Below are 16299 nucleotides of genomic sequence, written 5' to 3' on the forward strand. Positions count from 1 at the left end.
GACTGTGACAACCAGTTGCATTTGTGCGAACAGCTGTTTTACCACTACTTGAGCTGGTCTGCTTGCTGGGCCCCGTCTAAGAGGATGCGATGTCCATCGATGTCCCAGCTCCTGCGATCCTCAGAGAATAGATCGAGTTGATGTGAAAATTCACTGCCTGTTCAATAGAGACTGTTATTTGAAGCCACTGTGATGCAAAACATGTCTGTGGCTTGTGAAGCCTGCAGTGACTGGAAACCATGAAAGGGAGATGAAGAATGGAGGATCTGAACTGCCTGAGGCACTAGAATGCAGGGTGTAAGCCTTACATCAGATCAGGCAGGCAGGCATCCAGACCCTTCCCCTCACAAGTGTACTTGTACTTGTGTTCAATACTTCGATCCCAACTCTTCATCGTTTCCTGCTGTCTCGCGCCGACTTCTCAGTTACACTGATGACAGCCACCACCTACAGCAAAACTAGATTGGGTAATATTTTCTTCCCCCCCCCACCTTTAATTCTTGGAATGTTGGAATGTCTTACACCCGATTTATCCCTTGACTGAGAAGTGTCAGGTGAACGCAGATAAGAACCTGCCGCGGATTTACCCCACGCTTCGGCTCGCGGTCTTATCTTGCCCGCGTGCGAGCCAACGAGGGCCCAGAAAGCTGGCCAAAGACATTGGGGTCGCCACAAATCCTCTTTCAGCCCGTTGAACTAGGCCATCATAGGATAGAAGTCTCCTTCGAGCTTCCTCCTATGATTCGGAAAATCGACGTTCCGCTGCGGATTGGTACAGTTCGTATGGATGGTGAAAGTCTAATAAATCCAGGAGGAGGGCGAAAAGGCTTGGAAGGCGTTTTCTTCATGTTGCGCGAACAGCCAAGACCTGTTGCTTATCATCCGAAGGCAGGCTGCCCTGAACCTTCCCCGCTCTCCGCAGCGCAGGTGTGTTGCCAGTGCCTTCCGATTGTATACACATCGGGACTTGCGCTGAAAACCAGGTGAGTGTTAGTACATCGAAATCGATATCCAGGAGATCTATTATTGCCATATACCATGTCGAAGCGAACAGAAGCCGGACCCGCACATGATCACAATAACTTTGGTTGCGATTCGTCTTAGAGTGAGGTTATTGCGTTTTAGGATCCGTTCACCACTAGCGCGGGTAGGGCTACATTGCATCTATGGCGAATATCACCTTAGCCTGTGATCAGAACGAATCATCTTCGCCAATCCATGGCACGGAGAGCTATGGCACCGGCTGTCCGTAGGGAATCCGTGGTCAAGTGAATTCCAGGTTGGTCGCTTTCCATTCGGATGTTACCTTGACCTGATACCGAGGGGTTTATCTCCCTGGCAGGCTAACGCCTGTCTTATCTTCCCGGTCATGGCACCACTCATGATGGACAATTTTACCAATAGGCCTTGCAGCCCTCTTTTAGATAAAGGGGAAAGTAGTTGTGATAGCATCGCGGAAATTCACGGACTGATAACGCCACCGAATGGCGTGAGATATCTTTCGTTCTTTCGCCTCTGACAGCCACAGGCAAACCCAGGCGCGACTATCGTCGGCTTCCCATTTTAGCCTGCCAGCTGGATAAAGCAAGTATACCAAAGAGATGACAGAGGCAAATAAGGGCACAAGAAGAGAGGGTCACAAGCCTGGAAGTGGTATCATGCTCATCTATTTTGTCTCTCTTCCGTTTTGGGAGGAGTCTGCGGGCCCGTTTTCTCGATTTAGTTGTAAGTCCAGGGCAGTGGCAAGGACTACCTAAGAATCCCTATTCACTTGCATGGCTCATTTTGGCTTTCTATGGTATCAGATCCCCTGGCCATCAAGATGAACTAAATTTGATCCCACTTCACGTCACACTGAGAAAGACTATAAGAGGCGAACACTGCCGGCTCACGAAGACAGGCGACCAGCTCAACAACTCTTTTACCCCTCCCTCCCCTTACTTCGCTAGCGAGAGCCATCCAATATGGGCCCTCCACAGTTCACTTCGCCCGCTGATAGTGGTGATCTGTCAGCCTACAACTCAACTCCAGTTGAGGAGAAGACTGCCATCACTGTGCTTGGCAAGGATGAGCACAAGACTGACACCGACAATGTTGGCCACGAGAGTGACGACGAGGATCCCGATGCTGTGATTGTTACTGGAGCTGATGCAGCGCTGCATCTGCTGCCACTACGAGATGACTTCGACAGTGCTCTTACCTTTCGCAGCGTTGTTCTGGCCTCATGTCTGGCGTGCTTCCAGGCTGTCATGTACCAGATTTACACTGTAAGGCAATCGAGATACTTCCTGGCGTGAGTTTCCTCAGACAATGACAGATGACTAACAAGAGCTACAGTTCAAACCGACCCTCATCACCATTCAAGGAACCTTTATCGTCCTCATTTCATACTTCGTCGGCAATGCTTGGGCTCGATTCCTCCCTCGCGGTGATCATTTCGAATCCCGGTGGAGGGCGCAGGGCGGACAGGGCAAGCTTCCGTTGTGGATTGGGCTCATCAAGTTCATAAACCCCGGGCCATTTGGTCTGAAAGAGCACGCAATTTGTTCTATTACTGCCACATCCGCCTCAAATGCTGCTGCCAGTACGCAGGTCTTCGCGGCCCAGGATCTTTTCTATAACCTTCCCTTGAGCGCGACTACCGTCATCTTGAGCACTATCTCAATTGGTCTATTTGGTTATGGTCTCTGTGGTGTTATGCGCCCCATAGCGGTTTGGCACCCAGAGGCTGTCTACTGGGGCACCTTACCGGTTGTCAAGACCTTGCAGGGGCTTCATTGGCAGCAGGTCAAAAATTCAAAGCCTCTCCGTTGGTTCTGGTATGCCTTTAGCGGCATGGCTCTCTATGAGATTATCCCTGCTTACATTTTTCCATGGCTAAACTCTGTCTCCATCCCAGTACGTGGTTCTATTGTCTGTGGAAATGCTACAATTGTCTAACTGAATCCCGAAAACAGTGTTTGGCTGCTCAGAAGGCCACTGGCAATACTGCTGCCATCCTCACCAATATTTTTGGTGGAGCAACAAATAATGAGGGATTGGGCTTATTCTCTCTCAGCTTTGACTGGCAATACGTAAGCTTATATGACTTACGCGCTATTCTTTCTCAAGTCTGACTGGCGCAGATTACCTCTTTCCAAACCTCGCTTCCCCTCAAGTTACAGATTCATCAAGCGGCGGGATTCCTCGCTTGCTTCGTCATCATGCTTGGTATCTATTACGGCAACGGCTGGAATTCGAAATCGCTTCCCTTCATGTCGACACGCCTCCTACAGGCAAATGGAACATCCTACCCCGTCGCAACGATCTTCCCGGGTGGAGTGCTTGACGAAGCCGCCTTAGAGGCCCACGGTCTACCAAAATTGACGGGCTCATTTGCTTTTGCCATGTTTATGGCCAATGCTGCAGTAAGTGTGATACCGCTTTATCTCGTATAGTCAAAAGTTAAAACTTCCTAGATCGGCGCCTTGGTTGCACACACCATTCTCTTTTGGGGAAGAGATATCTGGCGGACCTACAAGAGTGCCAGGGCAGGCAATTACGAGGATAGGCATCACGTGCACATGGCAAAGCATTACAAAGAAACTCCGTGGTGGTGGTACGTTTTCGTACTGTTTTGTAGCTTTGTCCTAGGTCTGGTGGTGGTTCTCAAGGAGAATGTCACCCTTCCTGCCTGGGCATATGTCGTCTCCTTGATCGTTGGGATTGTCTTTTCGCCATTTGTAGGCACCCCTCCCTCCCCAAAAAAGAAAACAGATTTTCAGGTGTTTCTGACCAAACCAATCTTGACAGAGTACGATTCTCTATTCGAAATATGGCAACGGTATTGCTACCAACAACCTCTCGAAGATGTTAGCTGGCTTGATGATTCCGGGCCGCCCTGTTGGCAACATGTATTTTGCAGCTTGGTCACACAATGTCATCTCCAATGCTGTGAATCTGTCCAATGACTTGAAAATGGGCGAATACCGTGAGTATTGCGAACAATCCACTCATACGACCACTAACCCATCGTCTTAGTCAAAATCCCACCCCGTGTCATGTTCCTAACGCAGATTTATGGCACCATTCTCGGCGGCTTCATCAACTATGCTGTCATGATCTCGATCGTGAGTGGGAATCGAGAACTTCTCACCAACGGCAACGGAGATTCTTCTTGGAGCGGTGCAACCATGCAATCTTACAATACAAACGCGACTTCCTGGGCCTTGGCATCTTACCTATACAGAGCAGGCAAACAGTATAGCATAGTACCGGTCGGCTTGGCTATTGGTGCTGCTGCAGTCGCCGTTCATAAAGTGATTCATAAGGTAGGTAGCCTCGTTAACATAAAGCCCCCTCTCCTCAGTGACTCGCGGGGAACGACATTAACACTCTGATGCTTAATTTTAGTTGGTTCCACGGATCGGGAAGTTTGACGTGGCCGAAATCAACCTGCCGCAGTTCATTCAGTATGCAGGCTATATCCCTTACAACCAGAGTCAGACCTGCGTCCTCTTCAGTTGGGTCATCGTGGGCTTCTACGTCCAGTACTACCTTCGAAACTTCAAATCTCGCATCTTCAAGGACTACTCGTATCTCATAACCGGTGCCTTTGATGGAGCTAGCTTGACGATCGTGTTCATCCTCTCGTTTGCGGTGTTCGGAGCTGGAGGCCCGGCGCATAAATTTCCGACATGGTGGGGGAACAACCAGGATGTTGGATACTATGACTGGTGTCCTTCCTCGGACTAGGGTGATATTCGTCAAGGGCTAGAGAGATCCATGTGGAGTTGCGGCCGATTCCTGAGCACGGGTCAAAGTGATACTATGCGTTTATACTTGGAGGTTTCGAACTCGATGCATAGTTAGGCTACATATTAATAGGGGTGACTTGCCTGAATTACATTCCAAGTTGTAGTAATATTCGTTTGCCGATGAAGTCTTCATGTTTCAGGGGTTCTTGTAGGCTTAATCTTACTCTCTACGGGCTCAAGCCTAATGCTCGCAGCCCGGGCCCGTGACTATTGCCTCTTTTCTCCTCCCGCCTTCTTTCGTTTGTCCCTCAACCATTCATCTCCAGGCTCTTCGTGACAGCTGTCGAAAACACTCGAAATGCATCTACTTCAGCTCCGCTTCTATTATTCCCTGACCATCCCCTGGAGGGACCCAGAACCTAATCACTTGAAGTCGCATCCCAGCATCCACCCGACATTAATCTGTTCAACATTACCACCCCCTGCATAGCTTTGGACAGGCTCGCTTTCTCTTCTCTGATGGTCTCAATCTAGGAATTACCTGATAATGCTTTAGGAGACACAATGGGCTCTAGTCCGATGCTAGTGCCCTTAGCGGGCGTTGGTGGGCCGGGGATGCAGGGGTTGTCCTCCGTGCTTCTAACCGAGCGCGATCATAGAGTGAGGCCATTATGAATGATTGTTTCACAGGGTTGACGTGCATTCCGGCCATATTGCACTTCGAAGACACTGAATCTGCCACCAACCCACGCCAGCATATTCGCTGCAGTTTCGCTCCTCCTGATTCACTTTCAATATGGCACGAATGATGCGCCCTTGGTGACTAGGCCATGGTACTCCGTCCTAGCGCGATGAAGACTGATTGACATGGTGATCTAGTAAAAGCAATCTCCACAGCACAGCGAGTGTTGCCTTCCCAGTGACGGAATTTCACCAACTCCGACCGGGAGCTCTTCGATTCAACGGTATCCTAGACAGCTGACAGGGCCATTGCCCACAACAGATAATCGGTCGTGTAAGAGGATATGATAATCCCTGCTACCAGAGAGCAGGCCTCGTTAAGCGCTGCGTATAAGACCGGCTGCGACTGTCTGTGAGCAAGGTACGTGCAGAAACACTATCCGGCGGCCATTCGTCCCATCATGGCTGCTGCCAAGCGCACTGAGATTGAAGCTGTATCTCGGGCCTTTGGTAGCCTCACAATCACCGTTGGGGTGCTTCGATTGTATACTAGGATACGGCTGACCGACAAAGCTGGCTGGGATGATGCTTTATCACTTTTTCATTGGTATGGATGCCGAAGAAGTACCCCTTTTTGAGAAAAGCATGCTGACGCATATGATCCGACGCAGGCGAGTGCCATGTTATGCTCTGTCTTAGTACAGATTGGGATAAAATATGGCTTAGGCAAGCACCTGAATGGTATCAGCGACACAGAGGCCAGGATCCAAGCATTCAAGTACACGGTGATGCGCCCAACTTCTCGGTAGTCAGTACCACAACGAGGAAAATAAGTGTCGTGATTTTTCTGCTTCGCCTGATAGGCCACGCAGCCACGCCGTGCAAGAGGTGTTTTCTATACAGTTTGACTATCGTATCGATTGTGTGGAACACATTAGCAATTGTGGCCATGATAGGCTTTTGCCGGCCAGCTTAAAAGATATGGCGTTCCGAGACACCTAAAAGCTGTTTAGCTTGGGATTTCAGCTGGTACTTGGTGCCTCACAAGCCGGTGAGACTGTTTGCACCCGGGGAAGGGCGACAAGAGCTCGTCCTGTACTAACGCATATTCCAGATGTAACTCATTATCATTTGTGCGACTTTGCCAACCCTACGCCAGTCCTATAATAACTTTGCCCGCCGATCTCGCCGATCGACATCGGGTTACGAGTTGAGCGGCCCCGATTTCAAGCTGAAGCCCAGCCCCGTGGCACGGCGCATGCCGGACCAATCGCTAATCGAAACCCATATAGATGCGGCTACGCCGCGAGATGACCACGGTAGCCAGGAAAACATTCTTCAAGCAGACAAGGCACATGAGCCATATATCATGAAAACCACGGGTTTTCGTGTCCACGAGCATGGATAGGGCTGGGGGTGAAGTCATTGCTTGATAGGCCACCGGTTCTGTCAGCCTATTTACCGACGTGAGCATAACCTTAAATGAATTGACATATTCACCCCCGTGTGCTCTCCCTAAGACAGCACAATAATTTCTCCATGTTGCAGTGCATGACAAATCGAATTGAATACGCCAAGACATGGAGTCAATCTGACTCACGAAGCCTGGAGCAGAGAGCTTAGTTGGGTATTTCTCGGTTATTAAGCTCTCTAGATGTTTCATGAAGGTTATTTTAACTTACTGCTCTTCCTTACAAATCTCGTGTCCGTCAGATTTGGAATGATGGCGTGGCTTGGTTATAACCAATGGTTGGCTGACTAGAATTCAGTGATCAGTAAGCATCAACCCTCGTGTTCAGCGGGTGCTGCTGAATAATTGCTGGAAACACCATCCATGGAATCGCATGGGTGCTTTGTCCTCAAGGCTGATTAATTCCCATACAGATATACGAGTTGAAGGCCCTTCATGTCGCGGATAAATATGGCCAAAATGTCTGTCTTCGATTGCTACAATTCAAATTCCCCAATCCGCTCGCCCGTCACCACATCCAACAATGGATTCTCTCATTCGCAATAGTACAGCTGGCCAATTGCTGCGCTGGATCACAGGCAACAAAGTCCTGCTCTATCCTGAGGAACGCCCTGACTTCCAATGCCCAAGCTGCTATGCAGGAGATACTAGTTCCGCGACAATCTTTGAAGCGGGCAGCGAGAGAAACTCGAAGTCCGAATCCGACGCCGAAGAACGACAATCCGAAGATGCTTCCACAACCGAAACGGCCACCAACTTGAGTCGAGTGCCGTCAATGACAGACCTTGAGAAGGTTCGCACCCAAGACGACCTTGCTCGGCTGTATTCTGTCGCAACGCAGACCGAGGTACTGCAGGCGGCTCCCAGCCGACCAATAGCACCCACCAAGACCGACGATGGTACTATCCTCGTTGACTGGTATACTACCCATGATCCAGAGAACCCGCAGAATTGGTCCTCGGGCAAGAAGTTGTTCGTTGTGACGCAAATCTATCTCTATACATTTGCCGTTTATATGGGCTCGTCGATCTACACGCCTAGCGCTCCTGAGATTCAAACACGTTTTGGCGTCTCGGCGACTGCCGCATCTCTGGGGCTGGCTCTGTACGTCCTGGGGTACGGGATTGGGCCGCTAATCTTTTCGCCGATCAGCGAGATTCCCAGTGTGGGTCGCAACCCACCGTACATCTTTACATTTGCGCTTTTTGTCATCTTCACCATCGGTGCGGCGGTGGTCGACACATTTGGAGGGCTTCTCGCTCTCCGCTTTCTGCAAGGCTTCTTTGGCAGTCCGTGTTTGGCAACGGGAGGTGCCAGTATCGGCGACGTCTACAGCCTCTTGAAACTGCCGTACGGCCTCACCACCTGGGCGGCCTTTGCAACCCTGGGTCCCGCGCTCGGTCCTCTGATTTCGGGCTTCAGCGTCCCCGTCAAGGGCTGGCGGTGGTCACTGTGGGAGACAGTCTGGCTAGCGGCTCCGATTCTCGTCCTCATGTTTTTCTGCTTGCCTGAAACGTTCCCGGATGCCATTCTTCTGCAGCGCGCGCGCCGCCTGCGCCGGTTGACGGACAACGACAAACTGCGCTCGCAGTCCGAGATCAAACAGAAGCAGTTGACCGTGACCGCCGTGGCAATGGAGGCCCTGTACCGGCCATTCCAGATCATCTTTCTCGACCCGGCCATCTTATTCTTCAACGTCTACACCAGCCTGATCTACGGAATTTACTACTCCTTCTTCGAGGTCTTCCCGATCGTGTACATCGACATCTACCACTTCAATCTCGGCGAGATGGGCCTCGTCTTTCTGAGCATCGCCGTGGCTCTCGCCATCGCTGTCCCGCTCTACTTTCTGTACTTGTACAAGATCTTCGAGCCCGAGATCCGGGCCCACGGCCCCGGGGCCCCCGAACGCCGACTCATCCCCGCCCTCTTCGCCTCCTTCCTCCCGCCAATCGGCTTGTTCATCTTCGGATGGACCTCGACCGCCTCGATCCACTGGATCGTGTCGGTGGTGGGTATCCTGCTGTACACGATCGGCATCTTCACCCTGATCCAGTGTATCTTCATCTACATCCCGATGACGTACCCGCAGTACGCGGCTAGTCTGTTCGCCGGGAACGACTTCATGCGGAGTGCGCTCGCGTGCGGCGCCGTGCTGTTCGCGCGCCCACTGTACTTGAACCTTGGGGTTGGGCCTGGAGTGAGTCTGCTGGCGGGGTTGACGGTGGGTTGCATTGGGGGCATGTTTGCGTTGTACTACTATGGGGCGGCGCTGAGGGCGCGGAGTCGGTTTACGGCGAAATAGAGCGGGAGGTGAATGGTACATGTTTTTTGGTTATGGGTTATGTATTAGTAGAGCTAATGTTTAATGATGACATGGTCTATGGGGTATTTAGTGCGGAATGGAATTAGCTGGTAGATTCAACTTATGGAGCTGCATTGAAAACATAACACTCAAGCAAACTAGCCTGCTACAGTAATTCCTTTCAAGCTGCAGCTATGTACTCCTGTCCAGTAGCAGCGACAGTCTATGGTGACAGATTGACCGAGTAAGACTGGATGCAGCCTGAGAGAGGCGCCCTCCCAGAACAAAGTCCCACCAAGGATATATGCTCCAGATTGTTCTAGCGAGCAGTATACGTAGCCCCCATCGACGGGAAGAAGAATCCCAGTCACCTAATTAGCGTCCTCACTCACCAACACGACCGCCATCCGAGCAATAGCATCCGGCACTCCAGGGCCATTGAACGGATGACGCCGCTGCATAACCTCGAGAGTATTCATATGAGCCATCCCCTCCTTGAAAATCGCCGTCTGGGTATCTACGGGTTCGGTCAGCAAAACAGCACCAACCCCCATTACTCAGGTCTCTGCCGATCACATATACACCCAGGGCAAAGAGCGTTGACATGGATCCTATGCGGCACATACTCCAGCGCGAGCTGCCGCGTAATATTGCTGACGGCACCGTTAGACGCACAATAGGAGACTAACCCCGTGCCGGCGATATCAAAAAGTTAGCCAGCCCTCCCCCGCGGCACATGCCACTCACAAGGAACTGCAAAAACCCTCACCACTCTCCAGATCAGTCACAGTGCCCAGAATCGAAGACATAGTAATAATCCAGCCCCGATCCCAGACGAATGTGTCGACCGTGCACACAAAGACAAAAAAGAATGGATGAGCCCAGCCCGGCTCGATCAGGCAACCTTACGATCTGGAGTCGTACGCGCTACCAATTGCGCCATAGGCCCATTCGATGTAAGAAGCAATGCCATTTTGCAAAATTATCTTATTATTTCAGGGTCTTATATCCGACTGCTGCTGTGTATACATTCACATTGCTCTTCCTCAACCCATTCCTCACCAAATCCTTAGCGGGTCCTTGTCATGTCCACAAACTGCAGCCGAGTCTAAACATGCGCCGTAGCAGCGGTTTTCTAATCTTGACTGTTCATATCTGCGTGTTGTCTGCTTCTGAGTTCGCATCTCATAAAGTGAGAGGGATATTTCCCCAAACACAACAAAACCATCTTTATTCTACAACACATCAGTTTTTCTCAAAAAAACACAAACACAGTAAAATAATCCTCTCTAAGTCATCCTGTCTACAGGGCTCAGGGTTCATGTTTTGACAAATAACTAAGAGAAAGAAAAAGAGAAGACCAGGACATAATGACCATCCTACTCTCGATCTAATACTGCCTCCTCTTCCATAACCAACAAGACACTGATCCACCCACCACTGTTTTCAATCCGCATAACCTCACCATGTCGTCGTCACCAGCAATCATCTCAGATAACCCAGAGAATAATAACACGCAGCCAGACCCGCCCCGGAAGCTACTGGAGATAATACTTAGCTGGATGGACGGGCCTAACGTGTCCTATTTATGATGGGCCACAACTCACCTCTGTGATATCACCCGTCTTGAGGCTGCTCTCTCTTTTACCAGTTCCGGTCATGACCCAATACCTCATATAATCATCTGCATGAAAAAACCATGCACGATGCAATTCAACAGTGGATAGGAGAAGACCCACGGGACCCTACACAGGATCTGAGCCAGTCCTTTTTCGCCTTCCAACAAGGGATATTTGCACTCGCAAGGGAAAGGGATCATGGACGGTGTGTTGTGACAAAAGACAAAGCAACCGCTGAGGCTGTATACATCTATCCGCCGTCATTGATGGGATGCGGAGCAGTAGAGCAGCATAGCAGTTGCGCACCCCTACCCTTCTGGTTAAACCTTCGTCTTTGGTTCTCCCGAGAAAGGGTCATGAGATGGCAGAAGGTCATTTTCTCAGACACCCTGGACCCAACGCGAGCAGTTGGAACCGTGGAGAATTTAATCTGTCTGTCGAGCTCTTTGCATATGCTGTGGGATAAGGGATACTTGGTTTTTCGACCGCCCGCAGAACGTCCTTCGCCTGATAGCAAGGAAATGACCGTGGAACTCTTCTGGGTTCATCCTCGTCCGAAGAGTGATGCACCTTCAGGCCATATACCTCTGCTGACGGAGCCTACACCGATGTAGAGAGGAGACCATCAGACTATGGGCATGGGGGCTGGAAAGTCTTGTGGTTCAGAGATCAAGAGTGGCGATCAGGTTATGCTCAAGACTGATGACCCGAAACTTCGCCCTCTCCCCAGCTACGATCTTCTTGAACTGCATTTTGTCATGCAGCAGCTCATTCTACTGTCCGGTGTCGGCATTACAAGTGATGAAGACACTACAGGTGATGAAGATGATGACGGTGAGGATGCAAATATGCGTATTGAGAGGTGGCGAGACGAGATTGAGTTGCCGTCTGAATGCTTCGAACCTCCCTGGGGCGGCATGGAGGGAACACCGTCCGAGTCTGTTCCGCTGCCAGAGGCGAGAAGGGGAAAGTGACTGAGAGAGTATAACTGCAGTAGTTGATGAGGATCATCAAGTTAGCGGGTGATTGGCAGTGTAGGGTTTGTACAGTAGATAGACCTAGCAACCCTTACATTTTCCTGTCCAGTTCATCTTCTACCACAGGCTACAGCGCCTTCACCAGTTCAGTCTGTGAGTTAGATAGCATATTTCTCATTCTAACCATGGACTACTACATCTTTTCGGAATATACCCGACATGTCTGCAGAAGATCGGCTACGATTCCTTCAATTAGACAGCACTGTCATGCCCACGCGTGCGCCATCACATTACCTCCCCATGACAACTGCAGTCTGCTCTATACACTCACCACCAGTGCAGACTCAATGCCCTAGCGAGAATTCACCTCAGCGGTCCCCATCTCAGAAGTAGGGTCTGTATGCCCTCCTCCCCAGCAGCTCGGTTCACACATCCCAGGAATACACGCGTGCTAGACGAGTCTCAGATAGCTAAACAGGAGTTGCTCTCTAGCTATATTTAGCAGGTCTTTACTATCCGACAGAGAACTCCGATCCAATGCTAATGCGAGACCACTGAACCAGTGACCGTAATCGCACGTGCCCGGACACAAATATACATCGCAACCAGGTATCTCATCACATCGCACCAATATCGTCCATAGGAGATCAACTCCCAACCTGCCTACCACCAACCAACCAAATATATCAACCACATCAACAAAACAGCCAACTCCTCACGGGCCCAACCCAACTTGACATCCAAGCAACACAAAAAAAAAATCTCCAAATCCTTCACAAAAGAACCCATAAGCCCATAACAGCCACCTACACCTAGGACAAGACAAGATGAATAGATCAACAAATTTCTTCCCCAGCCACACCTTGTTTATTCCCAACAATACTATTGAGCGTAAAAAGAGAGCATCAAATATGGCCCTATGGCGCAATTGGTAGCGCGTACGACTCCAGATCGTAAGGTTGCCTGATCGAGCCGGGCTGGGGTCATTTGTTTTTTTTTTTTTTGGCCCCCCCCCACTGGGGCAAATACATTGGGGGCCAAATCTTCTAGATATTTTGTACTCGTAAGAAAGGACCTTACGTGCGTGACTTACTGACCGTCTATTCGAGGAGGTTCGGAGTGACGTTCCGGGATCCTGTATCATTCAATATCTCTATATTTGGGACAACTATATGGATGAATGAGGAAGAGCAAACACGGCTCGCTCCGCTGTTTGAAGGTATCTTTTCTAAATGTCCAGTTATATATGTGCGTAACTTGGGACAGAATTTACTGCGTTGGCGGATTTCTACCCTACCTCCCGCTGAATGGGTTGAGACTCGCGATTCATCCACTACGCTCGAACTCTTAAGTACCTAAGACACAAACATCATCATCCTTCGATATATTCTAACTTCAGTCCCCTTCAACATCATAAGTATACTACACAAGTTAAGATTAAGTTATAAACCGTGGCAACGCATGGTATGGTATCTCTTTGCACCCAAAGCCAATCAATCAATCAATCAATCAATCATCTTCATCTGACATCATCAGTCATGTACCCCCCTCCCTTACCCCTCTATCCCACCTTCTATATCTCGCTCACTGCCCCTCCCTCTCAATTCACCCCAGCATTAATGCAATGCTGAAACCTAGATCTTAGGCTCAGCAGTCTCGGCATGGACGACCTCGCCGCCGGCACGCTTCTCCTCGTCGAAGCCGACCTGCTCGACCATGGCACCGTGCCTGAACTCGTTCTTGGTCTTCCAAGCGGGTGTACCGATGTAGGGGATGCCGTTGGGGTCGGTGAAGATGGCCTCGACCTCCTCGAGGGTCTTACCGGTGGTCTCAGGGAACATGAAGAAGATGTGCAGGGTCATGGCGGTACAGAAGACGCCGAACAAGACATAAACCTCCCACTTGATGTTGACGAAGGCCGGGGGTACGAAGTATGAGAGCGCGAAGTTGAAAGCCCAGTTGAACGAGGTGCACAGCGCCACCGCCTTGCCGCGCACGCGCAGCGGGAAGAGCTCGGGCGGGTAGACCCAGGAGGCCGGGCCGAAGGAGACGGCGTACGAGGCCACGAAGAGGTACGTGCAAGCGATGACACCCTTGCTGGGGGCGCCCTCGATGATCCACGACTCGGCCTCGACGTCGTTGAGACCGCCGGGCGGCGCGGGACGACCGTACGAGGCCATCAGACCGGCGTTGGCGTACAGGAAGATCATCATTAGGATGGAGCCGATCAGGAATGTCGGCCGGCGGCCCCAGCGGTCACCCCAGATCAGGGCCGGTACCGTCGTGATGACGTTGATGACGTACTGGATCGAGGAGGAGACCAGGTTGTTGTTGCCCTTCATGCCGGCCATCGCGAAGATGTAGGTGATGTAGTACATCATGACGTTCATTCTATAGGCAGTCCTCTGTTAGCTCTTCTGACGACAATCACACATTGCATGCACCGTTGTTGCACATACCCCGTAAGCTGAGACCAGATCTGAGTGAAGACACCGACGTGGGTGCGGTTGATCATGTTAGGCTTGAAGAGCTCGAGGTACGAGACGTCGGCGTTGGAGCGCTCGAATTCACAGATGCTCTTGATCTCCTCGAACTCGCGCTGGACGAAGGGAGAGTTGGGGTCGCCATGTCCGTGCACCAGGGTCAGAACGGCGTGGCATTCTTCCCAACGGTCCTTGCGAGCCAACCAACGGGGAGACTCAGGCAGCACCATCAGGCCGAAAAACAGCAGGACGGCAGGGATCATCTGCAGACCCCAGGGGATACGGAAGGCCGCAGTGCCCTTGATGAAGCTGCAGCCGTAAGAGATGCTAACGCGGACAGTCAGCTTGACATTTCCAACAAGTCATAGTTCGATCGACGTACTAGAACATGATCAGGATACCCCAGGTGATAGCCCACTGCTGGAGGCCAACAACACGACCACGCTTGGTCGGGGGAGCCTGTGGGGACAGTTAGCATGAATATTAAGAGTAAGACATGAGGTGGATGGACTCACGATCTCAGAGATGTAGACGGGCACCTGAGCGGAACAGATACCAACACTGAGACCGTTGATGATACGACCAACGACCAGCATGGGGACGTTCTGGGCGGCGCAGACGATGATGGAGCCAATGCACCTGTGCCACCACAATTAGGCACCGGCCTGAAACACACCGCGCAATATGTTCGAGGAGACATACCAAATGACCGAACCGACTTGGATGGAAGTCTTACGACCGAATCTATCCGACACAAAACCAGAAATCAAGGCACCCAGCCAGGAACCTCCCGCCATAGAAGCAGTGATACCACCCTGCACGTCGGCATTGGGACCGGGGCAGACCTTCTTCCCATCCTTGTAGTGAATGGCCGACTTGTTGAAATAGCAGAGATAGGCATCCGTGCTGATGATGGCGGACATGGACGAGATATCGAAACCGAAAAGCCCACCGCCGACGACGGCGATGGCCGCGATGAAGTAAATGTTGCCGACCTGCATGGTGACGATAGACTCCGCACGAGGGGGGAGAGCGTGGAGCACACAGTCTATCTAGAGAGAAGAAGAGGGGGACACCACCGAACAGGGGAACACATGAACAGAGGAGAAAACTGGGGAAAAGACGGGGATTTTAAACAGCTGGGTCTGTCTCCCCCTGGGGAGAGAGCATCACCCACGCGCACGCGAGTGTGGATGGAGCCACGAGAGACAAAGTGAAAAAAAAAAAGCAAGAAGAAAAAAATAAATTAAATGAATGCTCGCCACTACGTAGGTGGCCCAACCAAGCATCCGCCATAACCTGGACAAGCAAAAAATAAGCCATCACGACCGGTTTCGACCGCTAAATCTTAGCCTGCCCGCTGACCCGACCCGACTTGTCCTTCCTTGGAGATGAGAAACCAGGAGGAGCCCCGCCCATCATAGCAGACGAGACGATTAGCGCAGCAGAAAAATTAATACTTTCGGTTGCGGCGTCGCCTGTACCAGCGGAGCGAGTGCGCAGATATGGTTTAGCCTCCAGAGCGAAGTGAATTTGTCCTATCGCGAGGACGTGGATTGGATGCAATGCAGCCGGAAAGGCTGACATTGAAAGGAAGCCGTGGGTCAATTTCCATCGGCTGGCCGAGACGCGAGACGAAACTGAACCTGGGTCAAGCCGGGGATGACAGATGGGCCGACGACGTTTCTGTCTGGGGCAAGGGAAGCACAACAGCACATGAGAAAATAACCGAGACGTGAACCGAGATTATTTCTCACGAGATTGTAGGTATCTTGCCATATGGGACAGAGAGCCCCAACCCCAGAATCGCGCGACCCTGCACCAGAATCAACCAGCCGGATGAGTGGGAACGGGAACGACAGCAATGGAGAGGGGGGTGGAAAATGAACAATTGGTTCATTCCCGTCATGCAGGACCACCGGGGAGGGCCGAATGTGACCCTAAGGGGGCAATTGAGCCGAAGCCGTGGTAATGAAGAGCCTCTCCATCTGGGCCGTGGTGGTAGTACTATGCCGTTCTCCGCACGA

General features: G+C 51.2%; 6 protein-coding genes and 2 non-coding genes across 8 annotated transcripts; 5 read left to right on the forward strand and 3 right to left on the reverse strand.

The window, feature by feature from the left end:
* Positions 1-1824: 1824 nt before the first annotated feature.
* Positions 1825-4880, forward strand: BO97DRAFT_477606 (OPT family oligopeptide transporter). The gene is made up of 8 exons (XM_025700563.1): positions 1825-2267; positions 2338-2898; positions 2958-3074; positions 3126-3407; positions 3459-3722; positions 3793-3970; positions 4021-4310; positions 4393-4880. The coding sequence occupies exons 1-8, from the start codon at positions 1965-1967 to the stop codon at positions 4732-4734; spliced, it is 2337 nt and encodes a 778-aa protein (XP_025552128.1). The 5' UTR covers positions 1825-1964; the 3' UTR covers positions 4735-4880.
* Positions 4881-5878: 998 nt separating this feature from the next.
* BO97DRAFT_413891 (uncharacterized protein) lies at positions 5879-6825 on the forward strand (the record flags this gene model as incomplete). Its single annotated transcript, XM_025696317.1, has 3 exons — positions 5879-6024; positions 6144-6225; positions 6577-6825. The coding sequence occupies 3 exons, from the start codon at positions 5879-5881 to the stop codon at positions 6823-6825; spliced, it is 477 nt and encodes a 158-aa protein (XP_025552129.1).
* A 480-nt stretch (positions 6826-7305) lies between these two features.
* On the forward strand, positions 7306-9204 carry BO97DRAFT_405196 (MFS transporter). The gene has a single exon (XM_025695132.1). The coding sequence runs from the start codon at positions 7412-7414 to the stop codon at positions 9191-9193; it is 1782 nt and encodes a 593-aa protein (XP_025552130.1). The 5' UTR covers positions 7306-7411; the 3' UTR covers positions 9194-9204.
* Positions 9205-9564: 360 nt separating this feature from the next.
* On the reverse strand, positions 9565-10002 carry BO97DRAFT_424150 (uncharacterized protein; the record flags this gene model as incomplete). The annotated part of the gene is made up of 3 exons (XM_025696942.1): positions 9565-9710; positions 9776-9846; positions 9941-10002. The coding sequence occupies 3 exons, from the start codon at positions 10000-10002 to the stop codon at positions 9565-9567; spliced, it is 279 nt and encodes a 92-aa protein (XP_025552131.1).
* A 67-nt stretch (positions 10003-10069) lies between these two features.
* BO97DRAFT_t130 lies at positions 10070-10142 on the reverse strand. The gene has a single exon. It is a non-coding gene; the product is annotated as a tRNA-Trp (tRNA).
* A 1026-nt stretch (positions 10143-11168) lies between these two features.
* BO97DRAFT_424151 (HNH endonuclease signature motif containing protein) lies at positions 11169-11786 on the forward strand (the record flags this gene model as incomplete). The annotated part of the gene is made up of 2 exons (XM_025696943.1): positions 11169-11354; positions 11427-11786. 2 exons carry the CDS (start codon positions 11169-11171, stop codon positions 11784-11786), a joined length of 546 nt encoding a protein of 181 aa, XP_025552132.1.
* A 916-nt stretch (positions 11787-12702) lies between these two features.
* BO97DRAFT_t129 lies at positions 12703-12775 on the forward strand. The gene has a single exon. It is a non-coding gene; the product is annotated as a tRNA-Trp (tRNA).
* Positions 12776-13285: 510 nt separating this feature from the next.
* Positions 13286-15443, reverse strand: BO97DRAFT_49787 (sugar porter family MFS transporter). The gene is made up of 5 exons (XM_025700857.1): positions 14975-15443; positions 14788-14911; positions 14655-14731; positions 14249-14599; positions 13286-14180 (listed from the first exon to the last, which is right to left on the reverse strand). Exons 1-5 carry the CDS (start codon positions 15271-15273, stop codon positions 13424-13426), a joined length of 1608 nt encoding a protein of 535 aa, XP_025552133.1. The 5' UTR covers positions 15274-15443; the 3' UTR covers positions 13286-13423.
* Positions 15444-16299: the final 856 nt, after the last annotated feature.

The sequence above is a fragment of the Aspergillus homomorphus genome (assembly GCF_003184865.1).
Source record: "Aspergillus homomorphus CBS 101889 unplaced genomic scaffold BO97scaffold_15, whole genome shotgun sequence".
NCBI classification, from domain to species: Eukaryota; Fungi; Ascomycota; class Eurotiomycetes; order Eurotiales; family Aspergillaceae; genus Aspergillus; species Aspergillus homomorphus.

Coding starts and splice junctions, on each gene's coding strand:
- BO97DRAFT_477606 (XM_025700563.1), top strand. CDS start 1,965: ATGGGCCCTCCACAGTTCACTTCGCCCGCTGATAGTGGTGATCTGTCA. Junction 2,899..2,957: donor TAAACTCTGTCTCCATCCCA/GTACGTGGTTCT, acceptor TCCCGAAAACAG/TGTTTGGCTGCTCAGAAGGC. Junction 3,075..3,125: donor TCAGCTTTGACTGGCAATAC/GTAAGCTTATAT, acceptor TGACTGGCGCAG/ATTACCTCTTTCCAAACCTC.
- BO97DRAFT_405196 (XM_025695132.1), top strand. CDS start 7,412: ATGGATTCTCTCATTCGCAATAGTACAGCTGGCCAATTGCTGCGCTGG.
- BO97DRAFT_49787 (XM_025700857.1), bottom strand. CDS start 15,273: ATGCAGGTCGGCAACATTTACTTCATCGCGGCCATCGCCGTCGTCGGC. Junction 14,912..14,974: donor CAAGTCGGTTCGGTCATTTG/GTATGTCTCCTC, acceptor GTGGTGGCACAG/GTGCATTGGCTCCATCATCG. Junction 14,600..14,654: donor GGTATCCTGATCATGTTCTA/GTACGTCGATCG, acceptor TGTCCGCGTTAG/CATCTCTTACGGCTGCAGCT.